Raw genomic sequence first — 20,329 nt, 5'->3', positions numbered from 1 at the left:
TGATATTATAATTCAGTACAAAGAACTAAAAGAGAAAAGACGCTGTAATCTAATCATGCCACAATCCAGGTGACAACTGTACTAGGCAGAATACTGTTGTTATTCTGCTGTCTAGTTGCTGTTGCTGAGAATGACAAAGTAGCGAAATTACATTTTCCCATTATTATTTCCAGACACACTCTGGCAATGGTTTGTTGACTCTAATAAAGCTTCAGACAAAGCTGTCAGCAGAGGAAATGGCAGAAGCAGAGCAAGGAACTACCTTCACAACAATAAATGAATCTAAAGCCTCAGTGATAGGTTGTGCATTTTCTGATAAAATTTAATGTGAGTGTTTCAGAATCTATCATAAAACTGCAGCTGAATTCCAGAGGGATAAATATATTCTATCAAGTCACGGTACTCAAGATTTTGACAAACATAAACATATTATGAGGGATTAAAAAAGAGTTAGAACCTTACCGGCTATAGTATTGAGGAACATCAAGTATTCAAAGTTAGAAATCTCCCGTCGCTGCCAGCGCTGAGTCATGTTGGAGGACTTATAAAGCTGTCTGGGAGTGGCCAGAGATATTCTCCTGGGAATTAAATTTAAAGAATGTTTATTTTAAGAGACTTGTTAAATTTTAAAATACAGAGCAAACTTATTGGTATGATTTACTTGATGGTGTCTCAAAGCCTTTTTATTTTGTTTAATGAAGTCAACAAAACACTACCACTCTTATTTGAACAAAGAAATATTTCTTATACAGAAATCTCTCTATATTTTATTTTAGCAGTGCTATAGCACAGTGTCTCATCAGACACTTTTAAGTGGCTGATTTTCAGAAGATGGTTGCTCAGCACTTTCTGAATATCCGGCCCCTTTAAAAGTGTCAAGTTGGGCAAAAACATTAGTCATTATTGAAAACGTGAGCCATGTATTTGCACACACAGATGTTTACATACCTGCATATAGAGTGGGACTCAATTTACAGATCAGAGAATGAACATTTGTATGCTTAATTTGAACACACAGTTACCTTGACTTGTGGATATAAATTACCAGTGATTTGCGAAAAATAGTGATGCTTACTACCTGCACACTTATTTGAAAACCTTAGCATCCATCTCTCTTCAACAGCTGCTGAACTGTTGCCAGTTTTTATATTCTTATTTCTCTACAAAATCTAGGGAATCCAATGGTACAATACATCTGACAAATATGCAGCATACAACGCTCAGATTAATTTACAAGAGATTTCCATTATGTTGTATGTCCCCCCCCAGCCTTCTGAAACAATGTGAAGAACTGACTAAGCATATTAGTAACTTATATAAATTATACATAGATTAACAATTAGTTTGTAAAGAGTAAGCTCTTCCCCTAAGACACTGTGTGTACTATCAGATACAAAAAATACATTCATTAATTAAAATAAATAAATAAAATACTACTACTACTAATAAATAAAGATCAGTACAATCTACTAATTTATTTTAACTTGACCCAAAGTCTCCAAGGGATTCTCACAAATCTACAAAATGTCCATGAGTGCTACATTTTGCATTTGAATATCTGATTTAACTTAAACACATAGGAAAGCAAATGTACCCAGAAAGCTCCCTACTGACTATATATCTAAGGAATTTCAAAGAGTGTAAGTTATTTCAGCAGCGGCTGAAATAAATTATGCACAATAAATTGGTTCCATACCTACTTGTTTCAGGTAGCACAGGAAGAACCTACTGCTGTATGTTTTGCTAAATCCTCCCATCTTTGATCAAACTACACCTCTTTTCGGAAATGCTACCACAAATGTGGAGATGTTCATATGGATCTGCTATCCTGGCTTTTTGGAAGATAGTAAATTCCCATCAGATCAATACCTTATTGTGCAGATTGCAGGCAGACCGCTGATATACAGTAAGATATTCCAACTTGTAGAGCGGTACAGTGTTCTAGATAGATTTACTAAATATCCTCATGACACTTTGTAGGAAAAAAGTTACTACGTAAGTGTGGTAGAAGCTCTTTTATTACATTCATTTTCCATTTAATTATCCCCAAAGCTGTCTGATACAAAATCTCCATTAGTACCTCACTAAAAAGACAACACCTAGGAAGAAAAGGCTTGGAAATGTCACAGGCTCTTTCTGACTGAGGAATAGTCAATGTTCACTCTTAATCAAAGCTGTAAAAGGCTCTTTATGCTAAAATGACATCCAATTTGATTTTCTCCACCTCTCCTTTCACCAAGAGCAATGTCTACAACTAGCTTGACTGAGGTTTGGAAATCCGTAACTAAGTCACTGATACAGAACAAGGGGCAGTACTGAGCTGACAGTGAATTGAGTCACCATGCCAGCTGAAAGAGATGTTGTTCTTCATCAAGTGACTTCATCATTTGTATTTTCCCCCCTAATAACTTGAGGTATTGTTTTATATTATGGACTATGGCCCGCACAATTTCAACTTAAGGTGCAAGGACATCTTTAACAGTGAAGCACAATAAAGCATCTTTTACCAATTCACTTTGATTTTTGCACTCTTACAAATTAAAAATCACTAAATCAAGTATTTTAATTCTGAATTAAGGTATGCAGGGATTCATCCATTTTTTCCACAAACAACTTCAATCTGTCAAAAGAAAGGTCCTCAACTGTATTTTGGACTTCCCTTAGAAAACTAGAGAGCTGAAGCCAGGAGGCCCTCCTCATGACTATCACCGAGGTCATAGAATCAGCAGATATATCAGCGGCACCCAGAGAGAGGCCTGGAGAGATGTTCTTGTGAGCAGTTGACCCTCTACGACAGGGGTGGCCAACCTGAGCCTGAGAAGGAGCCAGAGTTTACCAATGAACATTGCCAAAGAGCCACAGTAGTATGTCAGCAGCCCCCCATCCACTTCCCCTGTCCATCCCCCAGCGCCTCCTGCCCACCGGCAATCCCACCAATCAGCGCCTATGGGTTCTTCCCCATGCCTCCCGCCCACCGCGATCAGCTGTTTTTCAATGCGCAGGAGGCTCTGGTGGTGAGGGGGGAGGAGTGAGGGCATGGCAGGCTTGGGGGAAGGGGCAGAGTGGTGGCAGGACCTGGGCCTGAGCAGGGGGTTGAGCAGTGAGCACACTGGAAAGTTAGTATCTGTAGCTCCAGCCTCAGAGTCAGTGCCTATGCCAGGAGCCACATATTAACCTCTGAAGAGCCATATGCGGCTCCGGAGCCACAGGTTGGCCACCCCTGCTCTACGATGACCCCCTGGAACTGCTCCTGCTGGTCTGTTGGAAGATGCTCAATATATGCATTCGACTTTGAATAGTCTGTATGGCTGCATTTCACTACGAGGGCTTGATAATTGGCAATCTTTAATGGTCACATAGCCAGTGAAAATGACTTACACCCAAACAAATCAAGATGCTTTAAGTCTCTATTGTATGGAGTCGATTTAGCATCATGCTCTCTGCCATGTTCATTCTCAGCATCAACCACAAATTCAGAGTTCTTGGAGAGGCCATAATATTTTTGATCTGCCTTCTTACAGGTGGGTGGTACTGTACCCGGGCTATGTCAAATTATTTTTGCAGGGTCTATCAATTCCTCGTGAATAGGTAGTGCAATGCGGGCAGATGATGAAGTGTACAGAATGTCAAGTAATTTATGCTGCGACGTCCTCCAGTGGAATTTGTAAAGATTCCGCTATCTTTTTAATGAGGTCCTGGAACTGTTTATAATCATCAGATAAGGACAGTGGAGCAGGCATGACAGCTTCATCTGAGAAGGGGGAAGAGATATTAGTTGCAGAGGTATTCTCTTGGTCCAATCTCATTTCCTGCTCCTCAAAGGTCTCCTCTTGTGGATTAGGAACCCTAGAGAGGGAGGCAGGTGAGGACTGTCTGCTCTTCTCCTGGTGAGAAACATTAGGGGCCCTTCAGATAAGCTGTCCAATGGTCCTAGTACTGCCACTGATCAAGCGTGGAGGCACCCAAAGGTGGCCATATCAGCCAGGTGGAGCATGACTCTCACAAGGATCACCCAACTCCTTAGAGGTCTCAGGATAGAGAGTTCAATGATAATGGAAGGGAGAGTGCTGGACAGAAATGTGGGAGACTGAGGAAAAGTCCCCATTGTCTTCCTCATTAACATCACTTAGTAGAGGTGGAGAAATCATAAAGAAAGGCAGAAACTCAGTTGGTACTGGGAAAATCTTCAGGGATTAAGAGGTGGGTCAATACTGAGAGTGGGTCGGTACCGAATGAGAGATTCAGGTGTTTCTATTACTGCCAAGTCCTGAGGAAATTGAAACTCTTGAGGTACTGGAACAGTGGATGGTACTAATGAGACAAGCTGGGCAGAGGTAACGGTGGCAGATGGTGCTGATGGTACCAAAGGTCTCATGCACTATGATGAATAATCAGTAGGTGTCAGTCTGGTCTTTTGCAGAGCCAAAGGGCTGCGTACTGAGGTCCTAGTAGAGACTTTTGGTACTGATTTAGAAGAGCTGGTCTTCTTCTCTGCACCAGTCCAATCACCTGATAATACCGATTTTTCAGAGCCAGAACCTTTAGAATTCTAGGCTTGCTGGTGGTCACAGTAGCTGAGGAACCTGCAGCCTCGTGGGTACCAAGTCGGAGATCAGTAGGTGCCAAAGCAAGACTGCTTTCTGGAGTCCTTTTGAGAGGATTCCAGGGATTTCCTCTTTGATGCTCTAAAGGAGTGTTGCACCAAGGAGGTAGAAGCAGTCGACCTGTTTGGAAATCATTATACCAGGGGAGTACCCTGGCTGGGGTCAGAGGCTGATCAAAGCAAACTCTCCATCATAAGGAGATGTAGTTTTAGTTCCCAGTTCTTTATAGCCCTCAACTTTAATTGCAGACAGAAATTACACTTTTGGGGAATGTGTGACACCCCAAGGCAGTGAACTCACTGGGAGTGTCCGTCACTGATTGGGATAGTCTCTCAGCATGAAAGGCAACATTTAAACCAGGAGAACGGTGGACTTTAAATTTAAAGGGTTTAATTTCTCCTGAGGGGGAGAAACAAAGAAAATGGATGGAGGATAATGGTCCTTATCCTAAAAGTATAAGTAAAATCTTTTATTTAAAGTTTTTTTTAAATTATAAAATTACTTCTGCTAACTAACACAAAGGAAACTTGAAGAACTAACACTATTAAGAATGATAGAAAATTACAGTTAAGGTAAGCTCAACTCAAAGGCTGCTGAAGCTCCGTCTCAGGCTGAGACAGTTGAGAAGGAACTGAGAATGGTTTGCCCACACAACTCTACATAATCTTGGTGGAGGGCACAAGGCTGCGGGGGCTCCATGCATGGGCCAAACAGACACTGCTACTTAAAATCTCTGATCTGACACACATGGGGCACAAGTGGACCTAGAGAGGAACACCCATAGGGACACTACTCAAAGAAGGAGGAAGAACTTCTTCACACAATGCACAGTCAACCTGTGGAACTCACTGCCAGGGGATATTGTGAAGAAGTTACTCACCTTGTGCCGTAACAATGGTTCTTCAAGATGTGTGTCCCTATGGCTGCTCCACTGTAGGTGTATCTTTGTTGGGCATGGGGTGCAGATACAACTACAGTGGAGCACAAATAGGGACACTACTTGAAGAAGAATACCAAAAGTATAACTGGGTTCTAAATAGAATTAGATAAGGAGGATAGGTCCATGAATAGCTATTCATCAAGATGGTCTGGGATGCAATTCTATACTCTGGGAGAAAATAACAGGATCCAAGATTTTAAAAAGTGACTTCTCTTTTATCCTCAATTAACAGGTGTCCAACTTGAGACACTTTAATGGAACCAGATTTTCCAAGGTGGGTGCTCAATACTTTCTCAAAATCAGGCCCCAATAAGGTGTTTCAAGCTGGGCACCCAGAAATTCAGGCACCTGAAATCACTAGTCACTTTTGTCCTAGTCATAGTTAGGAATGTATGAGGAAGGAAGAGTATTCATCTTGTTCATTCCTATGGCTGTTGGGATTTTTGTTTTTAATTATCTTATTAACACTATAATCCCTGCTCTGGAGGTGAGGACCTTAATGACTGGGCTATTGGCTGTTCTGGAATGGGCTCTATTTCACTTCAGCCACTGGAAAAGGCAAAAAATCCAAGCAAAACTGTTTGGCAAAATCAAAATATGCCCGACCTCAGTTCATGTCTTTAGTTTTAATACTTAAAGCAGCATGTCAATCTTTGCAAAAATGTCACCTCAAAAACAAACAAGCACACTGTTCTTTCAGTGTTTAAATAACAAACAATTTCAATCAGCTGTATTCTGTTTGCTCATTGGAGTGTGCTCGTTTGCTAAAGTGGTAAAAACAATTGCTGATTTAAAATACTTTTACATAATGCTGGTTTTCTATAACAGCATAACACATAATTAAGTTAAAAATATTGTTGCTCAAGAGATCCTGAAGTGATGGGAATTCCAGACCCCGTGCAGGAGTGATATTTTAATATTCACAAATATCAACCATTCTGAGTTTGCAAGCATATAAACACAATACGGCATGAAATATTTTAATGACAATTACCTTGCTTGTGGCAAACCATAGCTGGTCCCCACTCCAACACGAGGTAAGCTGTACACAACCTTTTTTACTGTTGCTTGGTCAGGAAAATTAAACATAACCGAAGCTGTGGTAAGAAGAAAAAACATGACTTAAAACACCACAAAAGTACAGAACTCTGTTTCTCTACCAAATAATTCACAATATATTTTCAAAAGGCTTCTCAGAATTTATTTGGAAAGATAATCCAGCTAACACATTTATCTTCCTGTGAACCAAGGGTCTTTAAAACTTTCAGTATCATCAAGGCTGGAGAATGGGTGCTTCTGAAAATGTTCTGTGCTCTGAGTAATACAGTGTTAAGCTAATTATCTTATTTTGCATTAATGTGTATCCCCATCTTGCAGGAAATATAGATTGTGTGTTGCAGGGGAAGGGTGGTATGTCACACATTCAAGTCTATTGTTAGGTTGTAGAGCCTTCCAATGGGTTGTATGGAATTTAGTCCAGTGACTAGTGCAGTCAAAACTTGCCAGATCAGGGACTGGCTGAATACCTCCCCTCTTCAGCTGAAGGGCAGAACTTACATCACTGCTCCCACATACTGACTAGACTGTTCACACACCTCACCAACAATCTGTTCCCGAGTCTGCTTCAAGGTAGCATTTACACCTTTAGAAAACTGATTGTTTGGGCCAATGCATAATGTTTGTTGAAGTGAAATTCCTGGCACACTTCCAACACCTATTTTTAGGTTTGGCAGAATTCTATTTTTATTATAATTTCAACACATAATATCAAAGTTAATTTTTAAGCTTTTAAAATCTTTATCTCCTTAAATTTCAACAGATGTGCAAAACTGGTGCATGTTTAAATATATATATATATATATATATTTTAACTTTCACAAATATGGTAAAGTATGGGGTGATCAGACAATTACTTATGACAGAAGATGTTGAAATTCAATAAGTAAAAGCTTTATAACCATTAAAATACAAATGATCAACATCACATATCAAAATATGCAAAGTAAACAGCCTTAAAATCAAAGTCTAACAAATTCTCAAGAAGCACTTTTCTTACTTTGCCTATCTGTAAATTTTGATCATCACCAGAAATATTTTTCATAAATTTCTGTGTCCCCAGTAAAATTGATGTTTACCAACTTTTACTGATAAAACTTTAATCCTTCCAAGCCTAACTTTGTTCAGCATGAAGGGAATTTTCCCCCTCAGAAGCCTGGTGGGACATTGGTGTTTTAACACTTTACAGTAGCGAATCTAATAGGTGCTACTGATTATATTAAACTTTTGTGGTAAAATCATTGTATATGGTTGTTCTGTGTGCATTTTGGGGATTGTGTTCTGGAGACCCACTTAGTGGAAAAGATTCTTCTGGTTTGTCAACATGGCAGGAGTCAACTGGAGGTATTGTATCCCAAACGTGAGCACAGAGCTGGAGATGAGATAGCTATGGTATGCAGTGAGTATTAAAGTACAGATGGGCTTTACTACTGTGTACAGTTTAAAGCACCCCTAAGTCTGAGTTCAGTTCTTCACATGAGAAATGGGTTGGTTAGGGGATTTTGGTCTTTTTCCATTGGGTTGGATTCCAAGTTGGTTTCTGTCAGTTTGGGAGATCAATATGTGCAGTATCACAGAAATAGTATGAAAAGTGATTTACTTTCAGATAAATTCTGAAACTCGTCATCTTTATTTATTTCAATAAAGGTTGTAGGCCAATCAAGCTAACTAGACACTGTGTGGAGCAAACCTAGCCAAATAATTCAAAACAAAATTATTTGACAGATGTCAACTCTTTTACTATTTTTGAATTATTCATGAACAGAACTACAAATATTTCAAATTAATTCATTATTCAAAATTATTCACTTTTTTCAACAAATAAATTCTAGCTCAGAAGATCTTTCATTAACAGTTCATTGTGAATAGTCAACATTTGTGCAGTTATTGATTAGCTTTGTTAACTAAATAGGCAACTTGGACAAATAACAGTACAAATTTCAAATTGTATTTTGAAATATAAAATTTGAAAATTTCACTTGGTTAATTAAGCTATTAAAAAAATCACTTTTGGCATATATCAGCCACTCAGGCTTAAACCCTCCCCCCTATTGTTGTTGTTGAGTATGTGCACTAGTAAAGCTATTTCACTAGAATATTTTCAGAAAATGAAAGCAAAGGGTATGAGGACATAGCAGAAGCAAATCTGTTTAAAGTTCTGGACAATAATGCATGTGTGACAGAGTGCATGGAGTGAACAGATGAGCCTGCACTCTGATCACTCAGCTGTTAATTAGGTGCCCCTCCAGAGGAAGCTGACTGGGGTAATCAGACTGGCAGGTTGGGTGGGATAAACATTCAATTAGCCATCAGCCCAAGTCTCATAAAGAGGTACAGGAAGGAAGTGCCAGGGGAGGGGGAAAGACAGAAAGGAACAGAGCTAGTTAAGCCCAGTCACATAAAAGCTTCAGAAAAGGGACACCTCTGTTCTCCCCAAGTCCTGAGGAGAGGGCCAAAAGCACTGCATATATTGTAAACAGATTGTTGTATGGGGACTAAAGTGATATTGGTGGAGGGAACTTGAAATAAAAGGTCACTGACTGCACACCTCATGCAGTCTGTGCAGTTTCTGCTGGGAAATAGATAGGAGAGGATCTGTGCCCTGTGACAGCATGGAAAATAGTAGCAGCATTTACCAACTTCAGTGTGTGGTCTTTATTCATCAAACTTGCTGTCAGAGTGCCAAATTAAAATCCATATTAATGGCCCATTGGCAAATATTTTCTATATCAGATGTAGTGAATAAATACAAGTGTGAGGGATTACTGAAGGAAAATAGCATTTTTCAAAACAAATGACAAAGTTTTAATTTGGGGATGAATGGATACCATCCATAAAAACTACAAGCAGATACCTTATACCAAATGAATGAACAACATAAAGACATACTTCTATTTGCCATAAACACTTCCAAAGCAGTGTTCTGGAGAAGATAACGTCTTGAAAAAACAGCTCGAATCTCGCTGAACATCCATTTTCCATGAAGGCCTTCTGTGTAGGCAAGAACCTAAAATAAATAAGGGAAAACAGACACTTATTAGAAGATGTTTTGACAGTACCACAAGTTTTATGCTTCAACAAAGTCAGGGTAAGCTTATCTTGTTGAACTTTATGGCACTCAAAAACATTTAGTTCAAAGGTGGACTGAAATGTTTTTAAAAGATAAAGCCTGGTTATAGTCAGAGATGTGGCTGTAAACATGGCACCTTCATACTGTGTATATATGTTTCTCATGTGTCATATCAACTTATTTTACTTAGATTAAAAAAAAGTCCTGCAGTCAAGCACAGGGGAGTGAATAAAGGTCACTTGCAGATAAGCAAGCTATAGTCTATTTTGCCACATGCATGAGACAGAATTGCCTGTTAAGTTCTGAATCCACAGTTTTATTGTTGATGATGTGTTGTATAAAGTAAAGAAATAATATGACTTGATGGTCAAATCTCTAATTTGAGTTTACAGGGCTGTGAGTTAGAAAATTCCGTGAACCAATATATGAGAATAATTGAAGTGCAAGATGTCATTGTTACAATAATTTTTCTAAGATGAACCACATTTTATTATTCCAAATCATTACAAAGATATGGTGACATATATTTCTCAATAATTTTAAACATAATATGAAGATATTTTAAAACATGAGCTGGAAAGTAGCATTGCTTTTCTAACTTGCAAGTCCTAAATTTAAGGTTCCGTTTGCTGTAACACTTATTGACAAGATACCAAGACCATTTCACTTTTTGTCATTCCTCAAACTGCTTGAAGTGATGTCTCTTCATATTAGTGCTTAGGTATTAATGATGTATGTTCATATATACAAAGCTGCTTAGTTCAGTTTTAGAATATTCCATTTATGTTCAAGTTACATATATTTTGTTAGAATACCAGAAACTTAACAAATTTTTGTTAAGCACTTCTTTTCTTCTTTGCATAATAAAAATGACAATCCATTTCAGAAGGAATAATAATAATTGTAAATCAGCTTCTGAAACAGTCTCAGATATTAGCTGTTTCTTAGAAGAAAGCTGGACAGGAAGAGCAGTGAACTATGATGTTCTTCATGGTCTGTGTAGGGTTGATTTGGAGACAACACCAAGTGCTGATGGTACTGTTCTATTTTAGCTCAGCTGTGCACAATTCCTAACAGTCAAGATTCACAGAGAGTTGGAGCAGTGGCTTGTTGGGCTGACTTTGCTTGGCAATTCCCTGGATGGATGCCAGGGGCTCCTTGCCCCTTCCAACCAATAACAGTTTTGCTTGGTGTCAAGCCGCATGGTAAACTTCCAATGGTTAATTACATTCAGTGTTAAAAATTTGCATTTTATTTATATTTTGAACTTCATTGACTTCAACTTCCAGCCACTGGCCTGTCTAACTCCTTTGTCCGCTAGATTATAGAGCCCTCTAGTATCAGATATCTCCTTCCTGTATAGGAGTTAGAGACTGATTAAGTTGTCTCTTAACCTTCTCTTTGATAAGCTCAATAGACTGTGCTCTCCTTTTGTCTTTCATTGAGATCAGATGCTAGGGTACACTTGACATCATGTATGTGGTAGCTAAGGTCACCAAGAACAATACACCTCAAAGATTCCAGCACCACACTCATTTGCATTTACTTGCATCTACCACCCTATAATACACAATTTGTGATAAATGTGTGTGTACTCAAGATGCTGGGAGGCGATAAGGAGGCAAATCTTTGGATTTAAAAAGCTAAAAGTAGCTAATGGACAGTAGCTAATATAACTGGACTTTTTTTAATCAGGTGTGTAAAATGTGTACAGTTCTAATGAGGGTCCCGTATATGCCGCAGCTAGTGGCTTTGCCACAGAACTCATCCCTTAACAGAAAAATTGTGCTCCAGTACTTCAGCTTTCATTAAAACAATAAATATTTTTTAACCCTCACATGAGACTTGTGATGGGATGGAGTTACGAAAAATATTTTATTTACTGATATTACCGGTCATTTACAATAAAATGTTTCAGTTACGGTGTATTTGCATATATACGTATTGAAAATATTACAATATTTTGTAGAATAGTAACAATATTTACAAGCATATTATATATTGACCATAGTTTGATATCTCATTACTTCTTTTCTCCCCCCTCCAAATTATTCACACAACCACACAACTATAACCGGATATACATATATTTAACCATTCCTATTTACTTTTTTACTGGGAAGATGAATGTTCTCTTGGGGCAAAGGTGTTGAGTGTCAGGAGACAGAAAGCATGGGAAATTAGAGGAAAGCAGGATGTATTCAATTATTGCCCTCTATTTCCTTCCTATCTATTGTTATTATAAACATAAGATTATTGTGTCCATATCATAGCATCTCAATTATTTAATAGACAAAATCCCACCACACATCATCAGTCCTGTTTGGAGTTCTAGCTAGCATTTTATTTATTTATTTCAGCATAGATTTCCAAAACATTTTTACCATCCAGCATTCCCATATCATGTGTAGGAAACAGGTTCTGGCTCTTTTGCATTTCATACAAATAGCTGGGGCAATACTGTATTTTTTTATATATAGATGGAGAAGCATAGATTCCATGTACCAGATAGTACTGAACGTGTACTTTCTGATTAGTGCTGGATCCACTACTTACTGTCTGCATTATATCATTCCAGCCATTCTTTTGTTATTTCACATTTACAGTCTGCACTCCATAACTTAACAGATTCATGCAGTTTGTCTCCTAAAAAAAGAGTCATGAAGTTGGAGAGACAAGGTGGGTGAGGTAATATCTTTTATTGGATCAACTTCTGTTGGTGAGAAACACAAGCTTTCATGTGTCACAGAGTGCTTGTCTCTCTCACCAACAGAAGTTGGTCCAATAAAAGATATTACTTTACCCACCTTGTCTCTCCAATTTCCTTGGACCAATACTACTACAACAATACTGCAGAGTCATGAAGTCGTATATTCTAGATAGACATGTTGGTTACTGAAACTTCAAGCTCTTGTATGAAATTTTCAAATGAAGAATACTTTGTTCCTTTCTTTTCTGAAAATGTTTTAAATATGGTAAACAATCAGAATAAACTCATAGTGCTTTTTTTTTAATATCTCCTACATCAATTTGTTTAAAGGGTAGTCCATCCCTGAAGAAATCATAGACCCATAGCCTATATAAGGTCAGAAGAGACCATCATGATCATTTAGTCTGACCTCCTGCACATTGCCACAGGAGGCCACAGAACCTCACCCACCCAGTCCTGTAATAGTCCCCAAACCTCTGGCTGAGTTACTGAAATCCTCAAATCATGATTTAAAGACTTCAAGTTACAGAGAATCCACCTTTTACAGTAGTTTAAACCTGCAAATGACCTATGCCCCATGCTGCAGAGGAAGGCGAAAAAAACCCAGGGTGACCCGGGGGAAGATTTCTTCCTGACCCCAAATATGGCAGTTAGACCCTGAGCATGTGGGCAAGACCCACCAGCCAAACACCTGGGAAAGAATTCTCAATAACAACTCAGGGCCCTCCTCATCTAGTATCTCATTTTTCCTTCCTTTATGTGATATTTGTCTCAATTTTAAAATAATTCCTTATGTAGACCATGTTTGAAAGCACTATTTTTTTATTTTTGATATTACTGAGATTTGCTCTTCTCATCTGGTTAAGTGCCCCACACGTTTAGGCTTTTAAAGATTTTTTTATCTCTGTATCGATTTCACTGTACACACAAACTGACAAAAAGTATTTCCATCAATAATAACTGAAATTTACAGACAGTCAAAGTAGAAAAATCCTGCTTGGGAACTCACTAGAGTTTCATTTAAGGGTATTTACTTTATATATTTTGACAAGTGATGTTGAAAATGTGTCTTTTAATGGTTATAAAGCTTTATCTTTTTGAATCTCAATGTCTGTTGTCATTAAATAATTGTCAGATTCCGCCCCCCCCCCCGAATAATTTCCTACAACTGTGTAAATTTAAACCAATAAAAAGAGAAAAAAGACTTAAAAATAAACTTCAATATTATCTACAGAAATTATTTTAAAAAATTTAATTCTGCCAACCCTACATACGTTCAATTACTATGTACATTTTAAAATAACAGGTATTGTTTTATGGGTGCTGGAATTTTGAAGTATGGAACAGAATTATATAATGAGATTGTGTTTGTCAGTTTCAGTTCTTACACCCAATGGTTTCTCTTGATTAGAGATCCATTCTAGTTCTGCCTTGATTTATGCTGCCCATAGTATCTCTTGAAATTTAGTAGCACCAGGCCTCCCATCTCACTTGGTCATCCCAATCATTCCATTTTGATTCATGGTTTCTGGTATAACCATCAAAATCTCTGCATAATTTTTAATTTTGTGGTAAAAATTTTTTTCCAGTCTGTAAAGGGAATCATGGAAAATGTACACAGAACCATGGGTAGGACATTCATTTTAAGTACTTTAATTCTACCAATCAATGTCGTTGGTAATCATGTCCCCTTGCCTATGTCATAGTAAATAATTTTCATTAATGGCTCAATATTTAGTTTCAACAGCTCCATCACTTTAAGTGATACATTAATGCCTAAATATCTAATTTTATTATCCACTATTTTCAGTGGATATTATTCATTTCAGTATCTCTGATTTAGAATAGTTTAGTCTGTACCTTGATTCCTGACCAAACACTTCAATTATTTCTAGTAATACTGGAAATGTATATCTTGTATGAAAAGCATAAGATTGTCAGCGTATAATGAAACTTTGTTTGCTATTCCCAATACATTTATTACCTGAATTTCTTCTGTGTCCCTGAACTTTTGTGCTAATGGTTCAATAATTAAGTGAAATAAGGTTGATCAGAGACATCCTTGTCTTGTACCCCTGCGTAATGGTATCAGCTCAATCTTTGTAACACTTCCCCAGATATATGACAGAGGGTTTTTATAGACTATTTTAATGTACTCCTGAAAGTATAAAACATTTCTCTTACATTCTGAATAAAAATGGACATTCTACTGTTAGTCCCATAACATTCTGGGGGCACCAGATTGTCTCTGACTCTATTTTACCCATTTTTCAGAATATTCAGTACTGTCTTTCCCATGTAATACCTTTCCCATCTTTTCCCACCATAACCCCCAGATATCTGTATCTATACAGTATTTGTTTATCAGCTACCCTTCAATTACATTCAATATCAACCCTAATTATAACAACCTTGATTTATACATTTCAAACAATCTAGTTTCCATTTTCTCTTTATATGTTGTGCTATATTTTCTGATATCCTTAATAATTACAAACATTAACTTTTGTACCATTATTCGTTGAAAACTCTTACCTAACAATACTCCTTCTAATACATGTAATATAAAAAATACTCTATATATGTTTGCCATCAAGGCAGTACTTTTCTTACAACACATAAACCACTGTATTTTACCATATTCAAAAATCATTCCAGTTCCCCTTCCCCGATATTTAGCAAGTCCTCACTTGAGATATACTTATCCTGAATCTAATCAGTTCCCTCTACTACTTCATCTACCACATTTGGTTCTGAGACTGAGGTCAGGAACTTTTGGGCTTCCCCATGTGTAGAAAATATGGGTTTGACCCAGCTGACATATTTTTGAGATTGCTGGAAACATCAGGCAAATTTAAGCTTTTCCTTGGGAGCTCTTTGCAGACTTTTGTAAATTAAGCCATTGTCCGCCATATATCCATACAATAATCTTCACAGAAGAATCCTCTCCACTCTTAATTCTGTCAACTTCCTGGCTGTATGTGAAGAATCAAAACCAGGTCTTCTGAAGTTGTGTAGTCATACTATGACTGGATGTAGTCTAGCTGGATTTCTGCTGTGTGCTGGTATGTCGATTCGGTGTACCCTTTCAATCAAAGCTTTAAGGAGCCATGTTTCTAAGTATCATAGGGAGTATTTGCCTTTGGTCCCCATTGGCAGTCCTTGAATCCAATTTCCCATATCATCTGTTTTTTCGGCCAGTGTTTTAACGTGAGATTCCAGACCACAATTCTCTCCACCCAACCTTGCACGTTTCTCCTCAGTGTTGATAATTTGAGAGTCCATGTCTGTAATGGCTACCACTAGATCATTTTACTACCCACCGTGGACACTTTGTCATTTAACTTTTCTTTGAACTTGCTGAAACAGGTTTCTAGCACAACATTTAATCTGAAAGTAATCTGTACTACTATTTTACTAGCTATCCCCACAACTGCTGATTCTTCTGACTCCGACTCCTTGGCTTTTTGTTGCCCTCTTTTCTTTTAATCTCTCTCTCCCTTCTTTGTGTTTTTCATCCAGAGCTCCCACCCATTACCCAAATTTCTGGGATACACACATTAACTACAAGTTTAGGAAGAAGGATGAGGAGAGACAGCCCTCAGTTCCTGTTCATTCGTCTTCTCAGCTTCCTGGCAAAAGAGACAAACTTGTCTCCTGCTGCCATGTTACCAGGGTGCTTGGTTGGGGGAGAGGAGTCGGGGATAGATGGCCTCAGGCCTGCAGCTTTGACATCTTCTGGCAAGGGAGGGGGATGGGCCGCTGTAACAGAATGCCTCCCTATAGTCACACACTACACATCTTTGTAATAATCTTTGTATAAAATATGCCTTGTAAGGTATCATCTGAAAACTAATAACTCCCTGGTCTATAATATCAGGATGGAATGTGCATAACAACATTATATGGAAAGTTATAGACTCCCCTTGAATGATGTTGGTAGCACATGTTCAAACCCATGTAACTCCAGTTAAGCAGGATGGGGCAAACAGGTCTTAAAGAAAGGACTGTGTGTTTACCTCAATTCACATATAAGTTAAAAACAGTGTCCTCAGAAAGTGAAAGGGGGAAGACAGAAGACAAGGAAAATCCACATTTCAGCAAACAGAGGTGAGACAAAACAGTGTGCAACCTCTTTCACCACCACACACCATTGTTGCCTTCTTTACTGTTTGAATGAACTTTAACGAGGGGTAATCCTCAGGAAAATGCATTTCAAAGGGTGACTGAACTATAGAAGTGAGGGGAAAAACACCCCAAGTTAGCTTGCCCTGTCCATCTCTCTCTTTTTCTCCTAAGATGACAAAAGAAACAGACAATGGACTTTAGGAGCAGATTCTGACCTGGGAGCATGTGATCAGAATTTTATGTGAACCAAGTCTAGTTTGATAAATTTAACACTAGAAAACATTCTATCTTTATTTCTCTAGAAACCATTTCTGACTTTAACACCCTATACTTGCACTCACTTTGTAGTTAAATAAACTTGTTTTATTCTTCAATTAAAACTAATCCAGTGTTGTTAATTGTTTGGGTAACTCCATTTAGGATAACAGACTGTTGTATACTGATCCTCTTAGAGGTGCAACTGGCTTAATATATCTGGACTGTCCAGAAGAGGGTTCCCAAACCTGAGCCGTCTTTTGAGGGTGACAGATCTGAGGAATTGTCACAGATTGAAGTGTCAGTAGAGGAGGTTTTGGAATTAATTGAGAAACTTAACAGTAACAAGTCACCAGGACCAGATGGCATTCACCCAAGAGTTCTGAAAGAACTCAAATGTGAAATTGCAGAACTATTAACTATAGTTTGTAACCTGTCCTTTAAATCAGCTACTGTACCCAATGACTGGAAGATAGCTAATGTAACAGCAATATTTAAGTCTAACGTCAGTACCAGGCAAACTAGTTGAAACAACAGTAAAGAATAAAATTGTCAGACACATAAAAGAACATAAATTGTTGCGCAAAAGTCAACATGGTTTCTGTAAAAGGAGATCATGTCTTACTAATCTATTGGAGTTCATTGAGGAGGTCAACAAACATTTGGACAACGGTGATCCAGTGGACATAGTGTACTTAGATCTCCAGAAAGCCTTTGACAAGCTCCCTCACCAAAGGCTCTTATGTAAATTAAGTTGTCATGGGATAAGAGGGAAGATCCTTTCATGGATTGAGAACTGGTTAAAAGACAGGGAACAAAGGATAGGAATAAACGGTAAATTTTCAGATGGAGAGGGGTAACTAATGGTGTTCCCCAAGGGTCAGTCCTAGGACCAATCCTATTCAACTTATTCATAAATGATCTGGAAAAAGGGGTAAACAGTGAGGTGGCAAAGTTTGCAGATGCTACTAAACTGCTCAAGATAACTAAGACCAAAGCAGACTGTGAAGAACTTCAAAAAGATCTCACAAAACTAAGTGATTGGGCAACAAAATGGCAAATGAAATTTAATGTGGATAAATGTAAAGTAATGCACATTGGAAAAATAACCCCAACTACACATACAATATGATGGGGGCTAATTTAGCTACAACTAATCAGGAAAGAGATCTTGGAGTCGTCATGGATAGTTCTCTGCAGATGTCTACAAAGTGTACAGCAGCAGTCAAAAAAGCGAACAGGATGTTAGGAATCATTAAAAAAGGGACAGAGAATAAGATGGAGAATAACTTATTGCCTTTATATAAATCCATGGTACGCCCACATCTTGAATACTGAGTACAGATGTGGTCCCTTCATCTCAAAAAAGATATACTGGCATTAGAAAAGCTTCAGAGAAGGGCAACTAAAATGATTAGGGGGTTGGAACGGGTCTCATGTGAGGAGAGATTAAAGAGGCTAGGTCTTTTCAGCTTGGAAAAGAGGAGACTAAGCAGGGATATGATAGAGGTATATAAAATTATGCGTGGTGAATATTGGAACTAGGGGCCACCAAATGAAATTAATGGGTAGCAGGTTCAAAACAAATAAAAGGAAGTTCTTCACTCAGTGCACAGTCAACCTGTGGAACTCCTTGCCTGAGGAGGTTGTGAAGGCTAGGACTATAACAGGGTTTAAAAGAGAACTGGATAAATTCATGGAGGTTAAGTCCATTCATGGCTATTGGCCAGGGTGGGTAAGGAATGGTGTCCCTAGCCTCTGTTTGTCAGAGGGAGGAGATGGATGGCAGGAGAGAGATCACTAGATCGTTACCTGTTAGGTTCACTCCCTCTGAGGCACCTGGCATTGGCTGCTGTCGGTAGACAGGATGTTGGGCTGAATGGACCTTTGGTCTGACCCAGTATGGCCATTCTTATGTTCTGATGACAGTGCAGAACACATGTTTTGGGGGGAAATCTGGGACTGGGAGTGTGTTGAGGTCACCCTGCAAGTAGTAACTAAGGCTGCTGGAAGTCAGAATGTGGCTGGTATTTACTAACAGGTTGCTGGGGTCAGAGTTGCTAGATCAGGGAGGTAGCTTTACACAGATACTTAGGGTGTGACCTGCATGCTGTTTGGCTGTTTGGGAGGTGCCCAGGTTGAGGGCTACAACAAAGCATGGTGAGGCACCTCAGGCAGCAGAGCAAGAGCGACATAGCCCCTCACTGGTCTGGATTGCACCCATTCCTTTTCTCGTCTTCCCAACAAATGAAGTTTGTCTCCAGCAACTGTGCTACCAGTGAGTTCAGAGAGAGAAAGAGAGGTGTGTGCAACCACTGCCTTTCACGCTATATACACCAGCAATGACGCAATGACCTCTCACTCACCTCTCCAACAATACTTATACCATTCCGCCAGTGGGTGGGGCAGGGAGTCCCTCAGTCCACTCTCATTGTCATATCCACTCTTGCCACTTTCTGCCCTATTCTCACTTGCCCCCTGTTCTTCTGGGCTCCTCCAGGTCTTAAGCTTAGGTATAGGATCTAGTGGGAGGCTTTGCTGAGAATGCTACTGGTAATTAGGGAAGGGAAGAATGCGAGCTCATCAAGTGTGCTTCCTCACTTGGCCACGACAGGCATATCACCTCCTAGCCCTCATGGTTGTGAAGATAACCTTGAAAATATTAATGTGGTGTAAACTAATGCAGCAAAGTTTGCCTGAGTCTGAAACAATAGCTCTGATAGGTGGGAATTGCATCATGCATTTCAACTAGGGCCCCATGGACCAGTGAGCCAGAGAATTTGGCATTTTTCCAAGTTGACACAGAATTTAGCACTTTTGCTGTGGAATTTGCTATTTTTCTGTAGCCAGGTGGCTATCATTTCCCCCAACCTCTCTGCCTTGTTAGGACCTGCTTGCAGCTGCCTCCTTCTCTTCACATTTGTCCATAAGAGTGAGTTAAATCTGACTACAGTGCCTGAAGCCAGAACCAGAGTCCACAATTCAAAAACACCTTTTTTTGTGCATGCATAAGCAGAAGGGGAACAAGGGGAAACCATCACAATCACTCAATGTCATGGCCTGACTCCTATCTTCTAGGTACAACAGGAAACCATAGACAACAATGCTTTTCAGTCACAGAAGCAACAAGCCAGAGTTAATAATTTCTTAAGTTGCTGGGAGGCCTAGTGGGACCAAAATGGCCAGCTGACTCTAATCTAAAACCAGAAGACCATTCATAACTAACAAATATGACCAACTCCAAAGAAGACTATAACCCAGACCGGAACCTACCTATTAAATCACTAATGATGAACTGTATCTGGAATTGAATAGATACTGCTTCTCAATCTCCTGCTCCGGAAAGAGAAGTTTGTGACTTGGTGGTAATTGACATGAATAATGTTTTTTTCTAAAAGATATGCTCCAGGAATTATTTTAGGGAAGTTCTCTAGCCTGTTGTACACAGGAGGTCAGACTGCATAATCAATGGTATATGGTTGCCAATTTTCTAACTGCACAAACCGAACACCCCTGCTCACCCCCACACCACATCCCTTCCCTGAGGACATGCTCCTGCCCCAGCC

General features: G+C 38.9%; 1 protein-coding gene across 2 annotated transcripts in view; it reads right to left on the bottom strand.

The window, feature by feature from the left end:
• NBEA (neurobeachin) overlaps positions 1-20,329 on the bottom strand; it is an 867,588-nt gene that overhangs the window by 151,169 nt on the left and 696,090 nt on the right. For both annotated transcript variants that reach the window (XM_084617023.1, XM_084617024.1), the window contains 3 exons: positions 9,490-9,607; positions 6,539-6,641; positions 463-578 (listed from right to left, as the gene is read on the bottom strand). In XM_084617023.1, coding sequence (XP_084473149.1) covers positions 463-578; positions 6,539-6,641; positions 9,490-9,607 — 337 coding nt within the window. The remainder of the gene's footprint in view (positions 1-462; positions 579-6,538; positions 6,642-9,489; positions 9,608-20,329) is intronic.

Source organism: Lepidochelys olivacea, assembly GCF_965140295.1.
Source record: "Lepidochelys olivacea isolate rLepOli2 genome assembly, chromosome: 1".
Taxonomy (NCBI): domain Eukaryota; kingdom Metazoa; phylum Chordata; order Testudines; family Cheloniidae; genus Lepidochelys; species Lepidochelys olivacea.
This window is presented reverse-complemented; position numbering and strand designations above follow the sequence as displayed.